A 22,546-nucleotide genomic window follows, 5' to 3' on the forward strand; every position below is an offset into this window, starting at 1 on the left:
GCAATCCAGGGGCAGTGTATCCGCGCTGTGTAAAGAAAACAGTTTCTCTCACATGTCCATGTGATAATAAAAGCTCTACTCCTCATTTAAACAGAAACAGCCAGGCTTTGCATTGATCTAACTCCGTGATTAAATACAGTGATTAGGAAAAGCACATTTTAAACAAATATATCGCCAGACGATTTAGATATTTAGGGGAAATGGGTTGCTGTTGTGTTTTTGTCGCGCCACGCGGTCATCTCCGCGGCTTTTCTTTCTCGTCTGTTTTTTTTTATGAATGAAGAGGCGCTCGCGCTTGATGAATGGTGCTAGTAGAAGACGTCATCGCCATTGTGACGTCGCGCTCCTTTTATGGACACGAGCTCGCCCATTCATAAAAACGGGAAGAGCTCTTCTCCGCCTGTGGTAGTAAAGCTCTCGGGAGGATAAGTGCGCAAGAGGAGACTGCGAACACGAAAACCTGTGGTTCTTCTTTACTGGTTCGTTTCTAATAGAAAAAAAGAGGAGAAGTAAAAAAAGAAAGACGCACACACAAAAACAGCTCCGTTTGTACGCTAGAGATATCAGCTCGACAGTAGGATGGAGCAGCTGAGTGAAATGGAGTGCGGAGTGCTGAAGCGGCTGCTGAAGGAGGAAAACACGGCGCGGTGCCTGCTGCTGGACTGCCGCTCGTTCCTGGCGTTCAGCTCCTGCCACATCCGGAGCGCCGTGAACGTCCGCTGCAACACGATCGTGCGCCGGAGAGCGAAGGGATCCGTGTCTCTGGACCAGATCCTGGCCGGTGATGAGGAGGTGAAGTGCAGACTGATCTCGGGCCTCTATTCGGCCGTTATCCTGTACGATGAGCGCACTCCGGACGCGGACGCTCTCAAAGACGACAGCACCATCGCACTGGTGTTTAATGCGCTGGGCAGAGACACCTTCAACACAGAGGTCTATCTCCTCAAAGGTAAAAAATAAAATTAAAAAAAAAATACAGATAGATAGATAGATAGATAGATAGATAGATAGATAGATAGATAGATAGATAGATAGATAGATAGATAGATAGATAGATCATTTATAGGGTCGCATCTTAAACTGCAGATTTTTGTGTTCTCTAACAATGATTTATTTTATTTTTTTGGGAAACAAATCAGTTGTTCATTTTTTTATTTATTTGATTATTATTATTATTATTATTATTATTATTTTCAACTCGTCCATTGGTCATGTTATTGAGGATGAACTAATACCCACAGTTATGCCTGTATTGCTTCATAACCACACGACTTTCTCTTTTTGCTGTATGAGGTCTTATGAGGCCTGGTTTATAAAAACACCACACCGAAACACTAAACCTGCTCTCACTGGTTATACATTTCTTTAATCTCGCAGTGAGAATAAATATTTAGAGAATCGTAGTTACTTATAAGCTCATGCGAGGTTATATATTTCGAAAGAAAAAGAACGAGAAATAATAAATCTGCGTGGGGAGAAATGTAACCCCGCAGTCTTGGACCTGGTCTTATTGCAGTTTTTAGCGCACAGTAAATATAAATGCTTGGTGTTTTACTCCTTAAAGTCATGCTGACTGTTTGCTCTTTACAGGAGGTTACGACCGGTTTTTCTCTCAGTATCCAGAATACTGTTTGAAGAGCAAAACTCTGGCCATGGCGGCGTCTCAGAGCAGCACTGAGGCGAGCTGTACCTCCTGCACAACTCCACAACACGACCAGGTGAGGATCCGAACCTCTGCCTTCGTGCTCACGGCGAAGCCTGAGGGAGAAGGTTTTGGTTTGAGAGGAACTAAAAAACACATTAGCTGGCCTAAAGTAACCTGGGCTACAAAATGGAGCCTTAATGGTCCATCGATTGGTGTCATTAGGCTCTCATCTTTCCGCCCGGTAGCTATCTTTACCCGGCTCTGTTTTACTCCGCCATCATTTCCTGGCCGGAGCTTAAAAAACAGGTCAGCGACCTCAAATCAATATGGCTGCTTCCGGTTCCTGTAAATCCAACATGCTAATAATATTAGGCAAATTATTTAAAAAGAAAGAGGTTTCTCCTGCTCTAGGAGCCTTTTTTTATTTATTATTATTGTTTTATTTTTTAAAAGGTGGATTCGTGTTTAACTATGTACTACAGTTGGGAAGATTGTGAATCCCCCAGATGCCATTGTTTACCACATTTAACCATCATTTAAAAGAGTTTAAAAATCCGAGACTACAGTCAAACATTTTCGTTGTACCTCCTAGTAGATCTCTGAGAGGTACAAATGTTTTGGGCGCTTAGTATTTAGCTCCAAATATGTCCATGTCCAGGTGAAAAATGCACATTATTCAAGATGTTCACACTGCTACTAGACACAAGGAAATGTCTAGTTTGTTACTATTTAAGTAAATAGATGTACATTTAAAAGTTGTACAACCTGGATATTTTGAAAGCTTGCCTACGATGAAGTAGGTATATTTTTCATCAGTGGTATTTATTTCTTTATTTTCACAGGGTGGCCCCGTGGAGATCCTCCCCTTCCTGTTTCTCGGCAGCGCCTTCCACGCATCCAAAAAGGACATGCTGGACGGCATGGGCATCTCTGCCTTGCTGAACGTGTCTTCAAATTGTCCCAACCACTTTGAAGGAGCCTACCAGTATAAGTGCATCCCGGTGGAAGACAACCACAAGGAGGACATCAGCTCCTGGTTCATCGAAGCCATCGACTTCATAGGTGAGCTCACACAAATTTCCCTTTTTCCCCAGCATGTGCAAATCGACTGGGCAGGGCTGATCTGGTGTTGCATAAACTGTTGGAAATGGGTTTTGCCAAGCGCTGCTGCTTTTTAGCTTTTCCCCTGTCCTCATGAATGGTTCCGTGTCAGTGATTAACAGGCTCATCTGCATTACACAGAACTCTGTTTAGTTTATTCGCGTCACACCCACTGTTTTAACCTCTCGTCCATTTCTCCATCGTGAAAGCATCGAGCATTCATGAGTGCATTCATTTGTGTGCTGCAGATGGGTGATGTATTAAAAATGGGTGGAATAGTTAGAAACACAGGGTTGGTTGTTGTATGTGCATGTGTTGGTTTGCAGTATGTGTGGTTCTCCCCGAGGCAGGGATTTCTGACTGTGGGAGGTGGAGAAGAGCAGGGCATTCTCGAGATCCTTTTTCAGTGCAGCACACATCATCTGCAACAAAACTCAATGCTGAAAAAGGAGGGGGGGTAGGGGGGCTTTGTGAGCATGTATGAATGCATCAGAGTGCGGAGCTCGGGGACTGGGGTCTGACTCATCCCCCCCATTCAGCAGCACTCGCTTCCTTCAGTTATTATACATGCGCACTGTGAAAACTGCCGAAATGTCATTTTATTAAAAAAAAAACAACAACAAACAATAGTGCTGAATGGAGGTGAATCTTCAGAGTCGTGCCACAACCTAAGATGCATGTTTTTGTTGGTACCAGAAACCACTTTAGATTATGCAGAAGGCTCTTTTCCTAGTGGGAAGAAAGAATGGCTGAAGAAGTACGCACCAAAATAGGTTCATCTATGCCGTTACTTTAATGAGCCGTTTTTTTTTTTTTTGGGACTGTTATTTTAGGTCCAATTTGAACACGTATTAAATGAAGAGGAGATAATTCATAGTCGGGAAGGAAATGATTGTTCTCTGCCTTTGTGCTACTGCCGATTTCTCGCTTCCTAATTAATGACTAGCATCTCTTTAGTAATGGCAGGGTGTCGACGTTTACATGTTCTAGTGGGTGTAGGGTGTGAAACACACCCCAGGCAGTATTGTCCGTGTGAGAATTGTTCTCCCACTAAAGGTGTCGGCCTGCTTTGAAACCATTGATACCATTTTAGAGTTATTAGACAGCGTTTCTTTTTGTTCCATTTGACAGCTATTCAGCCCATCAGTTTAGACTGTTGGCAACATGCTACAGTTTATCGAAAGTTCATTATTTAGTTGTTTATATTGAACCTAACAAATCCGATGTTTTTTTTCCCACAGACTCTGTGAAAGACTCCAAAGGCCGTGTCCTTGTTCATTGTCAAGCGGGGATTTCACGTTCAGCTACCATTTGCCTGGCCTACCTGATGAAGAAGAAGCGCGTGTGCCTGGACGAGGCTTTCGAGTTTGTCAAGCAGCGGCGCAGCATCATCTCGCCCAATTTCAGTTTCATGGGCCAGCTGCTGCAGTTTGAGTCACAGGTGCTGGCCACGTCATGCTCAGTGGAGGCAGCCAGCCCGTCAGCCACTCTGGGGCCCAAGTCTTCCCCATCTAAAAGCTCACCCTTCATCTTCAGCTTCCCTATGGGGCCGGTGGGGCCACACGGGCAGCCCAGTAGCCTTTCCTACTTGCAGAGTCCGATCACCACCTCACCCAGCTGCTGATAAACTGCCCAAACAATCTCAGACTGGGGTGTGAATGAACTGAGGCCTCACTAATGAAGGATACTTGTATGGACAGTCCCTCTGAGGGGGTTGGGGGAATTGTCACAAATGTTCACCCTTAACGTTTTACCCACCGAAGTTTGATTAGTGGCTGGGCAGCTGGAAGGGGATCTCCAGCAATCAATCATGAACTTGGCAAAGACAAGAAGAAGAATGACTTTGTATTCACCTGTGAGAGCAATGTATTTCGTGTTCTTCCAAAGCCCTGCTGTTTGATTTGGTAGGGTGGGTTGGAGACATGCATCCTCCTTTCCCTGCTGTCTCACTTCCTGACAAAGAGCAGTAGGCCCTTCGGCTGTGCCAGGTGCTGTACACTGTGTCCAGGACTGTTGGCTTTCGGTTTTCCTCCTCCTCCTTTTCTTAGTCAGAAAGAAAAAGTCCAGCACAGACAGAACCTGCTCGTGGTCAGGGGGTTCATGCAGCATGTTTCATTTGTATTTGTTTTGTTTGTTTGTTTTTTGTGGTCAGTGCCTTCTACAGAGAAGGTACAGGCACAGAAGGGTCTGTCTTGGCAATCACATCCTGAACATCACCTTCCCTGTATGATCAGATCTTTGAAGGCGGTCTCCGTCTTTTAACCGAAACAGAGCAATAACTTTTCTCTGCCTCTTCCCAGTTGCCACCAAAGCACTGCCGTGTTTCAGATGTCTATCACACTGTACGATCATACCCTTCATGTCTTAGTTTCTGTTCTAATCATTTGTAAAGTAGCAAGCTCGGGCGTTATCGCCGCCGTACGCGTTGCAAGCTGTCGAATTCTCCGGGAACCGAATGTTCTCGTTTTTTTTAAAACTCATTTTGGTACAGATTTGTTTTGTGAAGTGTACACAGATTTCCCTAGGTCACTATGATAGGTCTAACCACTGTAACCTTTATTTCTCACGTAAACGTGGATCCGTTAACGGCAGCAACTCTTGGTGCCGTGGGACTGCACCGGATGAACATATAAACAGAATGAAGACGTCCGCAATCTTCTCTATGTTTATGTTAAGACACCGCTCAGCAAGAGACTCCACCTTTTGACTCCTTCCACTTGCCTTGAAGAGTAGACTTCATCTCAACAATGAATTGAGGGTTTCCTGGTTTCACGTTTCCTGACAAATGTGGGCACCTTTTTTCTTTTTAAAGAGCACTTTTTAAGTGATGCAATATGCTGAGGTTTTGTTTTGCACACGACCGGAGTAGATAAATGTAGAGTACAGTTTGCGTTTGTTACGCCCGTTAGAGCTTTACTTCGTTGTCCATGTAAATTCCATGGTCTGTCAACACATCACTGATAAATGCAATACTTTTTACTGAATCTGTCAACTCAGACGTTTAGACTGCCTATGGCAATATCAGTCAGTTGAATTTTTAAAGCGATTTGTTGTGTATGTATAGTTTTATTTATTCCTTGACTTCCATTGTCAAATATAACTACGTTCTTTAATAAAAAGTGTGGTGTGATTCATTAACACATTGCTCAAATGGACTCGCAGCACCCTCTTGTGGAGTCAAATTGTAACTGCAAATCCAGTCATTCTCCATTCTCTCTTTGTTTACGGTGAAAAGCCAAATTTCTCTCTAGCAGCATAACTAAGATACCGAAATGTAAAATATGAATATAAAGTACTTAGATTTTACGAGCAAAATAGCACTGCCACACACACACACACACAAATGTTTTTTTAAACAGTCAGTGCTACTGTAATACATGAGTCATCCCTCTGGGATGAATTACGTCATCTATTATATATATATAACGTTTATAAAGTTAATTTAAAAGTTAACTAAAGAAAAGCTCTATAAATTGGCAGTTTTGTGAGCTGTTCAGGATGACACAGTCTCTAAAAAGTGGTATTTTAAATTAAATTGCATTAAAAGCAAGTAAATAAGTAGTTGGCCAGCATCAGTAATCTCAAATCTATTTCTGTTTACATGTTAGTAACTTTTTAAAAATAAAATTCAGGTTCAAGGGTGTGAATGATAACACAGTGTTATGTAGTGTCACGATTTACACATCTAGTGAGTGGAAGCCAGAAATACACAACCATTTGAGAAAACGCAGTGGACATCACCGTCGAGAGAACGGAAAAATCACACCATACTGAATAGACTGTTGGATATGGCATTTCTTATGTTCCAGCCAAAAGAAAATCACACTAGCACTTCCACCTCTAAGCAATTCTCTCACCCCATACTGCACCCCACACGCCCTCTGATCCTCAGCCACAACTCAAATGGTCCCAACATCTCACCCTGAGTATAAAGAGGATACGTGATTACAGACTCTTGGTCTTTCCACTTCATTCCAAACAGCTAAGGCTCCAGCAATCTTCAAAATGTCGTCTAAAGGCAAAACCCTCATTCAGAGGTTTTTAAATAAGCACTTTATTTAAATTAAAAAATGCATTTATAAAGGATTTAATGTATTTTTTTAATGGAGGCTTTAAAGCACCTTGTACATTTCTCTGGACAAACTCATCTGCTAACTTCCATAAATGTAATTTATGTAAAAGACAAATTTGGAAATCCTTCAAACAGGGGCCATAGTTCTGATTTCATACGTTATATATTAAAAAGCCAAATAAAAATACACCTCCCAACCCAAACACAACTTTCCAGTAGTTTTATATTTCAAACACATTTCACACCAATAGAATATATTTAGTGAGGATCTTTTATAATAAGGAGTTTGGCTAATAAAGTAAATGATAGACTATTATATGTCTGTGACACAGATTATATCTTTACTGTTTCCCACCCCTTCTAAAAGTTGGTTTATATTCATAAAAAAAACTCCAGGACCTCTAGAAGCTTCTAATGCACTTTAAAATATTCATGTTTTCATATTGTTTGTTTCCCTTGGTTTTACGGAATATGGATATTAGAAAAACAAAAATCTTTGTTCCCCGAGCAGGTCATTAAATGTATATATTTGCACATTTATTGCTTCTTTATCTTCAGTTCGCAGTAGAAATAAGATCCAGCCTGATTTCCTGTTCAAATGGAAACACGTTTATATACAGAATCCAATCAGCAACTTCGAGATGTTTGAAAGTGCAAACAATTCTACTTTGCATGAGTACCAATGGCTTGTTATAGTTGATGCAGGAGTCCAAAAGAACAATAATGACATTTCGGTTTACGTTTTTATTGATTTCATTTTTTTACTTGCGGAACATCGTTACAATCTGGAGGAGCGTAAGTTTGTTTAGACTCCGCCTCGATTTTATTTATTTGTTTTTTACATTATTTTGAAACTTCAAAACATACACAACAATGCCAGGGTTATGAAAAAGAAATGAGTTAGTGTAGTGTCACCATGGTAACTCACTCCTTACCGGAAATAAGATTTGTTTTGCACATGCATGAAAACGCTAAAGAATCAATAGCGATAGCCGCTAACCAGGAAGTGGTCAGATTCAAGATTTTTTTATTTGTCACAAACATGGTTATATGCAGGATACACCTTGCAGTGAAATAAAAAGTATCCTGCATATGGATTCTTTAGCGTTTAATGTTCAGCTTCAAGAAATTTCTCTTAAAAGGAGAAAATCCTGACAATTCTACATATCCAGAGAGTGAATATATGAATGAATGATGGAAGAATGAAGATATTTGTTAAAGTATGCAGGAATAAGTAGAACAGTTAAGTAGATTACATCTTTAGAAAATTCAATATTTAAATGTAAAACACACACACACACACGTTTGAAGGTTGAACTTCCCAAGTTATTTCACATCACCCCACTGCGTTCCATATATTTATTTATTTAATTTGTGCCAATTAAATTGTTTACTGAAAATAAACAAAATAAAATGTATTGCATTCATTTGATCTATTATATATATATATATATATATATATATATATATATATATATATATATATATATATATATATATATATATATATATATATATATATATATATATATATATATATATAATTTGACCAAGCAGGCATTTTAATAAAAATAATTTTGAAATTTAAACTGTTCAAATGTTGATCACAAATAATAATAATAATCTGCATTAATAAAAAAAAGACAAGCAATTTTGTTTTGCATTACTTCCCCTAACTGTACCCAAATTCTCTCACACACACACATATTATATATATATATATATATATATATATATATATATATATATATATACATATTATATATATATATATATATATATAGTGTGTATGTATACATATATATATATATATATATATATATATATATATATATATATATATATATATATATATATATATATATTTACATATATACACATACACACACACATACACACGATATATGCGTGTGTAAGAAATTGCTTAATATTTTAGTGATTGAAAAAAAGTGATTAGCTTTTTTTTTTTTTAAACAAAAACTGCTGCCTTCAATGTGTTTCTAGGGAACGTGATTTTGTGATCTGTCTGTGTTTGTAATAGCCCTGTTTATGTGATTATATAATCCTTCCCTGGTCTATGAGCATGACGCCAATCAGCAACATGTACAAACAGCAGCCAGTGACTTTAAACCAAAACCTCACACCTGCTGTGCGATCGGATCGGATCAGATCAGGATAACTTTTTTTTTCTTTTTTATATACATGGAACAGGGGTGAAAGAGAATCACTACACCACTCCGATGATAAACGTGGGAGGGACGACAAACCCAACATGAGAAGCACATGTGACATATGTACTTTATTAAGACTGGTTTACACATTTGAGGACTGTTCAGTTAGTCTGCTTGTGGTAAATAGCTCATCACATTCTGATCAAAGTAGAATTAAATAATGAAAAAAAAAAAACAACAGGAAAGAATTGGATACGAGTGAAAATTATAAAGTGGTTCAGGCTGAGAGGTGAAAAAGAAGTGTGTGCTCTTTTCCACCAACATGGTGCTGGTGCCCAAAAAAATAAAAAATAAAAACCCACAAAAGAAAAGTAAAAAAATAAATAAATAAAATTAAAAAAAAAAAGTGTGTCCCCATCACTGGCTCTCGGTTTTGTCCCAGCAATAAAATGTTGCTCGTTAGAAATCAAGAACCAGCGATGTCGGATTGCTTGTTGCCATGACAACACTGAGTTATTTAAATAAGACGTGTGCAGACGTGAGTGGTGGTGTTTTTACCGTATTAAATCCCAAAATTCTATCACAAGAATGAATCATAGGTCTCTCAAAGAATTCACTCTTACCTGACAAACTTCATTAAAAGAAGCTACGACGAGCATCTTTGATATCTGATGTGTATAGATGCTGAAATATTTGACCTAACGCGGTAAAAATATGTTTCCAATCCATCCTACATGGCTATTATTTCCCCCATTAGAGAACTCCTACACTGGTCACATTGCGTAATAGTTCATGTCTTTAAATTGTGTAAAAACGTAGGCCGGTTATTCCCCCAAAACATTAAAATAATAAAAATGGCTGATTCCCTGTACAGCACCAGTACTGTGTTGGTAGAGAAGTGGAATACCATTCACCCCATTAAAGTGATTTACTTAACAAAAACAAAACAAAAAAAACCTCCAGGGGCATGTTCTACACAACCTGTGAATGTGCATCAGTGATGCTGAAAAGTCAGTAGTGTCTCAGAGGAGAAAGAAATCTCTGCAAGAGATTACACTGGAATGAGACTGAAAATACTGATCACTCGGCCGTCATCCAACAACCGATGAACGCAAAAAATGTTATTGAATGCAAAGTGATCAGAGAACAAGAAGGGTGGTGGAAGGGGGGGTTGGGGGAAGCTCCACTAATGAAGCCGCTCTTCATCAGTAAACAAAGAGCAAAGAGAACAGAGCTCTTTCCAAAGCACTCATCCATCACAAGCATTACAGGAAATGTCTGCTTTTTTCCCCTGTAAATGCTATTTCTCACTTTCCTTAGAATAAGTTAAATCCTGCCTCAAGTCTTTTAAAACGATGCATTTTTTTTTTATAAATCGGATATGCTAACGGAGGTGATACATCTGACTTTTTCAAGTCAAAAAGGGCACAAACGGAAAAAAAAAAAACCTTAAGCGTTAAACATTTCGATATTAAAGGCTCAAATAAGAGAACTGGGTTTCCACACGTGTCTGACTTCCGAAATGCTTTTACAATTCATTAAAAAATAAGAAAGTGTCAGAGACGAGAGGCTCCATGAAACATGAAAGAAAAAAAGAAAAAAAAAAACATGGCCGGTCCCCAGAACATTAACGATGAGGTGGTCCATCTTGTAGTGTGTTAGGTTTAAAATAATTCACATAAAATGGTTTAAAGAGAAAAAAAAAACAACAAGGGGGAAGAGACATGTGTACTGGATTAAACTAGTATTAAATGAAAAAAATTATAATAATCTGGCAATTAGGGCACTTGTCTTAGTTCACTTCAGCCATCAGCCCTGGGAGCTGTGACCTCTGACCCAGGTAAGCACATAGAGGAGAAGGGTTGCTTAAAAACACTAACGCTGCAGGTGTGAGCAGAAATGCAGGGAGGTCAGGTTGGAGGCTGGAGGCTGGAGATCAGGTTGGAGGTTGGAGGCTGGAGGTGGTCATGTTGGAGGCTGGAGAAAGACAAGCATGGGCTGGAGGCCAGAATGTGTGTGGAGGAGTGTGGAACAGTCTGAGCAGTGTACAGGAGACGCCCTGGAGACATTCCGCGAGACACTCAAGACTTCTGCTCTGCTGCGTTCGGCGGCTGCGCTGTGCTCTCCGGCTTCATGATCTGGTATGTGATGAGGTACTCCGGGAACGCCTGCGCGTAGTTTAAAAAATGAAAATTAAATTAATAAATAAATAAACAAATTAAATTAAATAAAAAAAACAGTGTGTGATCAAAAAGTAAAGCGGTTATGGAGGCACAATATTATTATTTTCACCCTAGGAAACTGCTAGTCAGTCAGACGCACATGCTTCATTTAGATTTATACTGATAATTAAGTGTCTGCTGTGGACAGAAAGTTAGCGAGATGCTGAAGAGTTGATGGGGCAACATTAATACTGGTAAAACATTTAAAGGTATTGTTACCTGTTGTACTTAAACTAAACTAGAAGCTACTAGACCAGGCCAGGCATTAGTCACCATGGCAACAATCTCCGGAATTCTATTCCTGTAATCCTGAGAGCTATTAGATCCTGTTTCCACCTGTTCATTTAATGCATCCTGTAACTGGGGGATTGGATCCTGATAAGATTTTAACCACATGCATTCACAAATGTGGGGAAAGTGCTTAAAAAAAGAAATTAGGGAAGCAACTTCCTGTTGTGTGTGCGAGCCTCTTTTTCCCTCTCAGTGCTTAGCGCAGAGCAACACACTTCAACTCATTTCTAAAACATGTCTTAATGTTAAAAGCAGAGCCTGTAGATTTCTAATAGTACATTCTTATATCCAACTAAATATTTTTTTGTCTTCTTTTTTCTCAAAATTAATGTCATGCCATCTTTTATTTTGTGTCACCTAAGTGGTTAAGTTCATATGTGGAGCCTCATCTTCTCACTTGAAAAATAACTTAACGTGACTGAAAACCTGGACTCATTCCGAAAGCGTGAACTCTGACCTGTTCCCCTCTGTAGATGACGTACTCGGCGTAGGCCAGGCCGTTGACACTGGGCCGCCCGATGACCGAGTGGTGCCCTGGCGGTGCGTGGGCCATTTTCATGGCGCTGAACTGCAGGAACGATTTGCCCAGAGTCACGCGACAAAACAGCATCTGCCTGCAATACACAGCGAGCACACGAAAACTATCAACCTGCAGGGCCATCCCCTGGTTATTAAACACACTGCTGGCGGAAGCTGCTGTACCTGTGGCAGATGTAGCAGGAGCGGTCTTTGTGTGTGGGGCAGCCGGTGCCGCCGCCGATGCCGTATACATACTGGTTGCTCTTGGATGAATTCTCAGCGAAGTAGATGCCTGCGCCGAACATTCCCCCAATGTAGGCGTGTCTCTCATCAAAACCTTTGTGGATGATGGCGTTAATGAAGGGAGAGCCTGCGCAGGGAGGAGAGAAAAAAAAATAAAACAGGAGTTTGGATTTTAAAAGGATGCTGTCACTTAATGGAGAAAACCTTTATTCTTTGATCTGGTGATGAAGTCTCTGGTGTCAGTGCTTTCACAGTCAGAGGCAAAGCTGAAAAGAACAAAGTCTTCAGAATTGAGGACTTTGTGGCTTCTGTGAAACATGATGTGGTATTTTTTTTGTCTTATTAACATCAAGAGACGGATAAAAGAACCAGCAGTTGGTTATACCCGCTATATCACAGCTGTGATTTTCATTTGAACGGCAGTTCATTGCTGCTTTAGAGTAAATGAGCATTAAATCTAACTGTAAATTGATTAAAAGTTTTAAGTTTCAATAAATTAAATGGTAATTAATTGTACACTGCTGGGCTACAAGAGGGAAAAAAATGCTGCACATCTAGATGAAAGGAATATACCAATGCCCTAGAACATACCAAGTGTGTTATTCATTCAGAATAGTCTCTCCTGCCTCTAAAAGGTCTCCAGTGTCCCTTTACTGGTATGAGTTAAGGTCAGTCTTATAGAATCTGTTAAAAGATGTTGTTAGGAGAAGACCAGAGATGGATCCAACATTAGTCTTTTTTTATGAACCTTCACAGTGTGTAATCACTGTATAATCAGTCAGACTCTGGCTGACATCCATTGAGATCATCACTGGTATTTTCATGTATTTTATATGCCACACAATTTCTGTGGTTTTTATTATATACCGTATTTTCCGAACTATAAGCCGCTACTTTTTTCCCAGCTTTGAACCCGGCGGCTTAAACAATGAAGCGGCTAATTTATGGATTTTTCCTGGGTTTTTCCGGTTTCACAAACTTCAAGCCAAAAAACTGAGCCCCATAACATTAGACCAATGAAATTGCAGAACGGGTTCAGGTGAACCAATGAAACTCTTTATATTAAATCAGAAGCGCTCTCACTGAATCGGCCCACACCACATCATAAATATTGATGAGGTTCCTCTGATGTTTGACCTGCCGCTCACTCGGACTGTCAACAGGAAATGCGAATCATTCGTCACGCTGAAAACAACCGGGCATGAAAAAACGCACTTCACCTGTGTTCTGAGCTGCACGGCATCGGGAGAAAAGCTTCACTGATGGTGATTTTTAAACGCACAACGATGCCAAAAGAAAAACTCCCGAGAGAAATTGTTGTGAAAGGAAGGAGGAAGACAGTGAACAATGACTTTCTTGAGTAGGCTACTGTTTAGAAGTCCATGATCACTACTTTATATTCCAGAAAATAAAGATTGGTTAAACTAGTTAAAAAAAAATATGTGAAAAAAAACCAAAATATTTTATATATATATATATATATATATATATATATATATATATATATATATATATATATATATATATATAAAAAAAATATAACAGAAGTCATACCATGAAAGAGCATACGCTCGTTGTGGTGGTTGTGGTTTTCGTCAGCGATTTCTTTCTGTCTGTGTGCGTATCTCTCTCTCAGCTTCTTATTCACCACCTTCTGGATCTGCACACACATACACGCATAGCTGGGTCGGAGCATAACAACAAATGAATAATTATCACTTAACGGGCGAGTGCTCAGTTTCGACAAGCTCCATGTTCAGCACTTGATTACCTTCAGGATGTTGTACCTGCTGAACACTCCACCGGCGTTTCCCCCGTCCCTGTGCTCTCTGATCGTGCTCTGAAGCTAAAACGCACACAAAAACATTTAACACATTTCTGTTCTGTGATCAAATAAAAATCACACTTCTGTTCACTGTGCTGCTTTTATTTTGCAAATACTTCCAGTACCAAGCTTTTTATTTATAATTTTTTTTCCTTCCTGTACATTGACTTTGTGTAGTGTAATTATAGTGTAAACAAGGTCAGGAATTACGACTCACCTCCTCTTCCACAGACTGAAACTCTTTATCGTCGGGTGCCAGGTCGATCAGCACTGTGCCCTGACTCCCACAGTGGAATGTCAGGTATGGGTTGCCACCTGTCAGGTCAGACACCCCACACACACACTTTAATATTTAATATTAATATAATCATCGTGATTTTGTCTTGCTGCTAATATTTACATTGATTTTACTTTTTTTTTTAGGTGATTAAGAATGTATATTTGCAATTTGAGCTTGCCAATTAGAGAATTTAAATAAAAAGCACTAAATACATCTATAAGGAAACATAATGGCTAGTAGAAGCATCTAGATCACCAATAAGATCCTGTTTTTATTCAACACCTTTATTGAACATTTTCTGACTATATTCATATAAATGAATTCGACATAAAAAAAAAGCAATAGGCCTTTTAATTAAATGGCAAAAACGTGTATCTCGTACACGTCTTCGAATGATCCAGAACTCGACTGTGTATTCCTAACAAAAAGAAAGCCAAGGTTAAAAGAAGGTTAAGGTTAAATGAAGTTTAAACCTTGCTGACCGCCCAGCAGTCTTTCAATGCCTTTGATAAGCTTGTGGCGGTGACCGTACGCATTGATGCCGATCTCCTTAAGCTCCTCATGGCCCATATCAGCCAACACGTCCAGAGTGATCTACAAGACAAAGCGATAGTCGATCAGGCAAAGAAATCCAATAGCTATTATGCAGAACATCCAAGCTCAAAAGATAAATGCAGTAAAATGACAGGATGGGGATTAAACAGTGGGATGGGGAAGACACCCTTATCGCGGATTCCTCTCGCCGTTGATACAAGAATCCCTCCTACACAGCCAGATGAAGATTTATTATTAATGGATGCAGCGGAGAGCAGTAGAGCGAGATGAAAGCCGGTAGAGGAGGGAGATGCTGAGTCTGAGCCAGATAAGGCAGCAGCCTGGCACTGATGTCGCACTCCTCTGGATTTGATCATTTCTTCTTTTATTCGGTCGCCACGAGCCTCCATCGGCTCTCGCTCACACGCTGGCACTTTCAGTACATCACAACTGTTATAGGTCTATTTACAAGTCTCATTCTCTCATCAACAGGAGTGTGACGAGTGTGATGCGGATGGCATCACATTTACTTGATGCCATTACATCATGTGGATGGCAAAAACTTGTGAATTTCTGTCATTTTTATTTAGTATTCAGTATTAATCAGAACACAATGTGTTCATTCTAAACATTTTACTCTTCACTTACATCTCTAACAATTTTACTTTGTTTAAAACCTCGTAACCTACATATGTATATGGTGAGATGTCTTCAAATTCGGTGAAATCATACTTCATATATTTACACTGCAACCCATTACTAGAGCAACAAGTAGTAGAAAGCACAAAAGAAAAAGGGCAGGAAGTGAAATGAGCCGTGCAATCATGGATGCTTCCTGCTCACATGGCACTGCAGGAGCCTGTTTCCTTCATCTATGTGCAAATGAGCGGCCAGTGAGACTCGGCGTGATTAACTCAGAGCCGAGAACCTTCAGCCCTCTACCCATCATGAAGGTGGGCATCACAGAGGGACCAATCAAGCAGAGCAGTGAAACGGTGCTACACTGCAGTGATGGAAATGACAGAGCGCGGCCGATGACAGCAAGCTGAATGACGCAATTACATTTGCATAGTTTTGAACACAACGTTCGGCTTTTCATCAAGATTTGGGGCTTCTCACCTGCTCCCTCTCGAAAATGTCCCGAAGATGCTCGAGACCCAAACTCTTCAGGAACTGGCTGATGTTCATATCGAGAATGGTAACTAAAAAAACAAAACAGAAAATTATTATACACCTTTAATCACCATGAGTTATATAGAAATCTGTTATCTAAAAGTGACAAAATGTATCTGTCACAATGTTTTTTTTTTTTGCTCTCTACAATATCTTCCATTATCAACATATTTTACTTGCTATGTCACACCTGAAGAGGATAAATATAAAATGTACTCAAGATCATAATAGCATAATCAAATTCCTGTGCACTAGAAATGTGGCCAAGACAGCAGTTTTCATCAAGGGTGCCTGATTCCAATGTCAGGGTCTTTACAGGTTAATGCTGTACAGGTGTAAACAAAATGTAAAACTGTTTTTCAAAAATTAAAAAAAATGTAACCAGACTCACTCTCTCCCTCCTTTCTCTCAGTCCCTGTGGCTCCGTCCGCAGGCCCCGAAGCTCCAGCCACTGAGAGCTCAGCCAACGGGCCGGCCAGGTTATCAATGCTGCTGGCGGCTGAAAGGCAGGATGGCGTGGAGGCGGGCGAGATCACAGCAGCGCTCACAACTGTGGCCTGAGGCTTAAAGCAGCTGGGCAGGGAATCAGGATGCATGGCATCAATCAGCAAAGCCCGGATATCATCAGCCTACAGAGCACAGAGGAGATATCATTTAACTATTGCACAGCATACAGGACATTATATCACCGTATACCACAGCACTGCTTAATTCTGATTGATAGAAAATGAATGAATACCTTTTTATCACAGTCCAGCTGTAAGACACAGGTTATTTAATAAACTCATTCTGATATATCATTTCTATTCTAACGCCTCATTCACGTCGGAGTGTCTGTTGTATGAGATGCCTGAGGAGATGTGTATTATTTAGAGAACGAGTGTCCAGTGTCAGGGCTTTGCATCAGACAGAAAACAAAAGCAGTAATAATTTCAGAATTTCTTAGAAAGTTTTCAGCATATTGAGTGACTGCTATAATTCTAAAATATAATATAAACTTGTTGTATAGGTTTTCGACATTATTAAATAGTATTATAAAAGAATGCACAGTATGGTATGTACGACAATAATCAGCACCAGGTGGTAGCAGTAACTCTACTTCATATTTTAATGATCATTGTCCTAGAATAGAATTATAAATGACTCGAATATAATGGATACCAATACTGATGATTCATGATCATTATCAGCTTTATTCAATTGTGCTTTAGGCAAATACATAAAGATAAATAATTTGACACATTACTTTTAAATTGTACAGCAGTGCATTACGATAAGCGAATGCAAAAACGTGTTTGTTATGTAAACACATCTCTCACAAGCCTTCATTGGCATAAATGAGACAGATGGTTGCCGGGTTCTGTGGGAATATAGGAAAATAAATAAATAAATAAATAAATAAACAGGAAAGAAAGAGACAAATTCCTCTACCATGATTTGTGAGCAACTCTAATAACGAAAGGTCACCGTGGATCGGAGCAGCTGACATGCCAACACCTGCAGCATTTCTTAAACAGATATGAGGGCATGTACCAAACCATCCAGGGATTAAGTTCCATCTGCACTGGTGGCTTGGATGCATTTTTAATCATCTCCAACCTGTTTGTTTAAACCTCGCATCTGAAAGGTCCTCGAAATACAGAATGCTTTGATGATGTACTGAATACAGGAGCACCAAAATCTGTCTCATTTTTATAATGACCTTTTTCTTGTTTTAACAAATTACAGTTACATTTCATCTGATGGACCGTGTATAAGACAAAACTGCATTTGTCAGAACACTGAGAAAATGTAAAGCTGTAAAACTGTCCTGCATAGATTTTTTTTTTAAAGCATGAACACACTGTTAAAAGAAATACATTCATATATTTTTTTTTTCCCTCCTTGTCTTTCTAGTTGAAAGAAGTTAAAAGTTATAATAATGCTTGTTAATATTTCTATAATTATTGTGAATACCGTGGCGAGATCGAGTGGCGTCTGGCCCTCCTGGTTTTTCATGGTGGGGTCGGCTCCATGGGCCAGCAGCAGGGCACACAGTTGGGTGCGTCCCTTTTGCGCAGCCTCGTGAAGAGGAGTGAAAGCCCACTTGTCCGTGGCGTTCACACACGTGTTGTACTTGATCAGCAGAGCCGCAATATCCACGTGCTGGGGAAACCAAAAAAAGGCCTACTGTGTTACAACAAAGCAATCAATTATTGTCAGCGAATAACGCACGAGATCGTAGAAGACTTGGTAATGAAATCTTGACATTTAAATCTTTCCCAAAGCTACACAAGTCAAACCTGTTATTCTCACCACTTTCCATTTTCTGGTTTATCTGTGAGATTCGTGGCCTAGGAGTCAATTTAAAAGACAGCTGTCCCTATTTAGCATGAGACAAATGTTGAAGCATTGATGTTTGTAAGAAATCAGCTGTGATATTTTTAATCATTATGCTTGTGATGTGTTCAGATGCCATGATTATATATATATATATATATATATATATATATATAAACTAGCTAAATATACTGAACAACGCTAAGTTTAATGCAACCTGTCACAATTTGCACAAACTGCAGACACTATCACAAAAATGAAGTCCAAGACCAGATATTTTTCTCCATCAGGAACATTTAGAAGAAGGGAAAAGTGTAAAAGAAGACACACTAATACTAGTATAGATCAAGATTTGCCCTGCGACATTTTTAAAAGGCATTTAAATAAATGAATACAAGATTAATACAGGTGACAGGTAATTTTTAACCAGAAGTGTTGAACTACACTCAGTCAGAGTGACCAACAGCCTCTTACTAATGCTCTTCCCCCGATTGCTCAGTTTGGCCATGCGACCAGCTCTTAAGCTCTTAGCAACCTTTGAGAATTATGGAGGCGACTGTGCTCTTGGGAATCTCCAGTGCAGCAGCAATTTTTGTTGTAGCCTTCCTCAGATCTTTGCATTGCAACCATCCTGTTTCTGAGCCATGCAGGCTGTTCCTTTAACCTGGTTTTTGCACGCCGTGTACGCTGCAAAGCCTTTTACAGACAGGTGTGTGCCTTTCAACATTGTGTCCAATCAATTTTATTTGCCACAAGTAGACTCCAGTCAAGGGGTAGAAACGATCCAGAGAAATAGGAGGCACCTGAGCTAAATTTCAAGTGGGTCTTAATAGTTCTGTACATGTGATATTTCAGCTTTTCCTTTTTCAAACATTTCTAGAATTCTGTTTTCACTGTCATTATGGGGTGCTGAGTGTAGATTAAGGAGAAATATGTATTTGAAGGATTGTAGTATCAGGATGCAACATAAAACTGAAAAAAGTGAAGCAGGTTTGAATACTTTCAGAATGTACTGTATATACATGAGGTTTAAGCACACACACTCTCTCCTAAGCTTTTACAGGCATTCTGTTAGCCGTACCGAAGGCCTTCTGCAGCCAATCGGTGTGCAGCAGGAAATGATCCAGCTCTGAGTGTGGTGTGTCTGCTGTAACGTTATCATGTATAATAAATATGCTGTCAGACACAATCATGTTTTGGATGATTGTAACAGTGGAAAAAAAACGTGTCTGTAAACAGAGCAGGCAAAGATGAGAAGACAATCCCTTGTTTAGAGCCTGGCACTGTCATCCGGCCTGGACTGTCACTTGCTACATGGTGTCATCTCACACTCGGGCCTGTTCCCGAACAAATCATGCACCAGATTGTTGCATTAAAAGTGTATGAGTTGGGATGCTCCTGGCAGGCAGCAAAAACACCACACACTTCAGTGCACAGCTATGAGCAGAACTGTCAGGAGCTAGGGGCATGAACGGAAATTATAAAGCTTGTGAGCACATTGTCTGTGTGTGCGTGTGTGTGTGTGTCTGTGTGTGTGTCTGTGTTCATGCGTGCGTTAATAGGTTATTCACATCTACACCGGTTCTTTGACTAACTGTTTGGAAACATTGATGTCCGTTTGTTCAGCACTCCCCTGGCTAATTTGATATCATTAACAGCCATCTTTGGTTATTATATTTTAAATACACTCACCCCATATGAGGCTGCATTGTGGAGGGGAATGAGGCCGCCTTTGTCCTGTGCATTCACGTCTGCGCCGTGCTCCAGAAGATACTCCGCTACCTCCAGGTTATTATACCCCGCTGTGGTAAAAGAAACATTTATAACATTTTTATGATCAAGCAGTATGTATGCTGAGAGAGCGAGAGCTGTAACCACAATAACGAACACCATCATTACAGGACACAGCTTGATGTTTACACAACTGCACCCTGATACACAGACAAACATACACTCCGTTCTTTCATTTAAATATTTCTGACTCTGGCCGGGTCCCGTCTCTTCCACACATCATTATACAACAAACAAGATATTTACAGGGCTGTGTTTAATTTATTGAATTGAACATGACATAAATGCAGGGTAAAACATTCAAGAGAAGCTTAGCCTGATCATTTATCATCTAAAGCTGTGAAAATTATATATATATATATATATATATATATATATATATATATATATATATATATATATATATATATATATAGGCTGTTAGAATAAGTCCCTGGAATAAGCTGGAATAAGTTCGGGTCTCCTAGTTTAACTGAAGAAGAAGAAAAAAAAGACATCCTATACAATTGTGTGCCTCCTTTGTTGTAACAGTTTGAGAAAGAACCACACACACAGCTGGAAAATCAGACATTGGTCCATCTTCCTCTGAGGTTCTACTGAACTATCTGTACAAAATCATCACTTCTGCAGTACATGCTGTTGAAGAACTTTTCTGAACACTCTCCATGTTCCCTCTGTTCTGAAAAATCCTGTGTTGTTCTTATGCACATCTAAGGTCTACAATTTATTTATTGTTCAGGAAAAAAAAAAAAAGATCCTGGAGGCAGGAGAACAGCTTAGCGCTAAATTCAGGATAAAAGCCAGAGATTTAATTGGATACGTCTCCTCTGCCACATCGCGAGGAAGAGATGACATTTTCCGAGAGCGGCACATGGCTGGTAATACTCAACGTCTCAGACTAGAACAGTATGATTCAGAGGCAACTGCTCGAATTTATGGTTAACAATGTGGCTAGTATTGTTTAGAGAGTGACTGCTGTGGGATTATGGGATGTGGCAGACATAGCACAGCAATAGCCGTGTGCGTCAGAGACAATCACAGGTTTTCGGAATGCGCTCAGGCTCTGGGTTACCTGCCAGGTGTAGCGGGGTAGAGTTGCGCCCCTGCGTGTCTCTGCAGTTGATGTTCTCGGGGCTGCAGAGTTTCTGCACACGAGCCAAGCAGCCTTTCTTTGCGGCGTCTAGCAGGGCAGCGTCTCCTCTCAGCAGGTCCTGGATGTCCGTGTCCCCTTCCTTCACCATATCTAGGGGCGTGTTTCCATCGCGGTTTTTCTTTGTCGGATCAGCACCATGCTGAAACACATACGTCTTAGACTCAGAAGCTTGTCTTAAAAATAATCGACAATAATCATTTTAATAATAAAAAGAAGAGGGAAAAAAATGTATAGCTCGTTTAAATTCCTATAACTAAATAATATCAATAATTTAATAAAAAAACAGTATAAAAATGTATTTGATTAACCTCGATGGCTGCCTTCATAATGCTGAGAAACGACAGAAGGTATCTTTTGAAGCAGGTATATAATAGACATTTTTAAATTTCAAACCACACCCACTTATAAAAAATGTTCACCACGTAACGAGAGTTCAATTGTTTCCGGACACTTTGCATTTAATAATACAACACGACCACCTGAACTCAATATGATTTCAATACGTAGCGAAATATTAGCTCTTTAAAAAAATGCGCCGCCCTCGCCAGTCTGGAGCCGCAAAGGGCCAAGGTGAAAAGATGAAAGCAGAAAGCAATAAAAGAGGTTTCATTGCTAATAAACCCTAAGCCGAGGAATCTGGGAAGCTTTTCTGCAAAGGTCAAAAGGTCAGGGCTGAGTCCGAATGTTCCATAAAATGATTTCATTTGAATTAACCAGACAGAGAGGAGGAGATGCTGAGTCACTGTTCTTTCTTTCTCTTTGTGTGTGTGTGTGTGTGTGTGTGTGTGTGTGTGTGTGTGTGTGTGTGTGTGTGTGTGTTGCACCAGACCTTGAGAAGCAGTTTACAGATCTCATATTTGCCCTTGGCAGCAGCTTCATGCAGTGGTGTGAACTTCCACAGGTCGGCCACGTTCACCGATGCACCGTGTCTCACCAGCAGCTCAGCCACTTCGTAATGCCCATACGAGCAGGCATTGTGCAGCGGCACCAGACCTCTGATACACAAACAAAACATTTTACATAAATGTTAAGTATCGCAGGTTCTACAAAAGTCTTCTAAATGACATTTCTTGTAGGGAAAAATGTTTAGCACACACACACACACACACACACACACACACACACACACACACATATATACACATATAAAGCATAGTTTATGGAGCAGGTTTTCATCAAGGATGTCTCTGTATATTGCTGCATTCAT

At 39.9% G+C, this 22,546-nt stretch overlaps 2 protein-coding genes across 4 annotated transcripts in view; one reads left to right on the top strand and one right to left on the bottom strand.

The window, feature by feature from the left end:
- The first annotated feature begins 382 nt into the window (after positions 1-382).
- dusp4 (dual specificity phosphatase 4) lies at positions 383-5,865 on the top strand. Its single transcript, XM_046868681.1, has 4 exons — positions 383-949; positions 1,591-1,718; positions 2,488-2,707; positions 3,988-5,865. The coding sequence occupies exons 1-4, from the start codon at positions 580-582 to the stop codon at positions 4,368-4,370; spliced, it is 1,101 nt and encodes a 366-aa protein (XP_046724637.1). The 5' UTR covers positions 383-579; the 3' UTR covers positions 4,371-5,865.
- Positions 5,866-9,102: 3,237 nt separating this feature from the next.
- The window catches only part of tnksa (tankyrase, TRF1-interacting ankyrin-related ADP-ribose polymerase a), a 99,581-nt gene continuing 86,137 nt past the window's right edge, over positions 9,103-22,546 (bottom strand). For 2 of the 3 annotated variants that reach the window (XM_046867534.1, XM_046867532.1), the window contains 13 exons: positions 22,169-22,334; positions 21,259-21,478; positions 20,088-20,197; positions 18,033-18,221; positions 16,468-16,705; positions 16,023-16,105; positions 14,843-14,963; positions 14,307-14,404; positions 14,036-14,110; positions 13,819-13,924; positions 12,205-12,391; positions 11,960-12,116; positions 9,103-11,157 (listed from right to left, as the gene is read on the bottom strand). In XM_046867534.1, coding sequence (XP_046723490.1) covers positions 11,071-11,157; positions 11,960-12,116; positions 12,205-12,391; positions 13,819-13,924; positions 14,036-14,110; positions 14,307-14,404; positions 14,843-14,963; positions 16,023-16,105; positions 16,468-16,705; positions 18,033-18,221; positions 20,088-20,197; positions 21,259-21,478; positions 22,169-22,334 — 1,837 coding nt within the window. In that variant the 3' untranslated portion in view covers positions 9,103-11,070. The remainder of the gene's footprint in view (positions 11,158-11,959; positions 12,117-12,204; positions 12,392-13,818; positions 13,925-14,035; positions 14,111-14,306; positions 14,405-14,842; positions 14,964-16,022; positions 16,106-16,467; positions 16,706-18,032; positions 18,222-20,087; positions 20,198-21,258; positions 21,479-22,168; positions 22,335-22,546) is intronic. The other variant, XM_046867533.1, reaches the window with a different exon arrangement.

This window comes from Silurus meridionalis, chromosome 15 (assembly GCF_014805685.1).
Source record: "Silurus meridionalis isolate SWU-2019-XX chromosome 15, ASM1480568v1, whole genome shotgun sequence".
Taxonomy (NCBI): Eukaryota; Metazoa; Chordata; class Actinopteri; order Siluriformes; family Siluridae; genus Silurus; species Silurus meridionalis.

Coding starts and splice junctions, on each gene's coding strand:
- dusp4 (XM_046868681.1), top strand. CDS start 580: ATGGAGCAGCTGAGTGAAATGGAGTGCGGAGTGCTGAAGCGGCTGCTG. Junction 1,719..2,487: donor CAACTCCACAACACGACCAG/GTGAGGATCCGA, acceptor TTATTTTCACAG/GGTGGCCCCGTGGAGATCCT. Junction 2,708..3,987: donor CGAAGCCATCGACTTCATAG/GTGAGCTCACAC, acceptor TTTTTCCCACAG/ACTCTGTGAAAGACTCCAAA.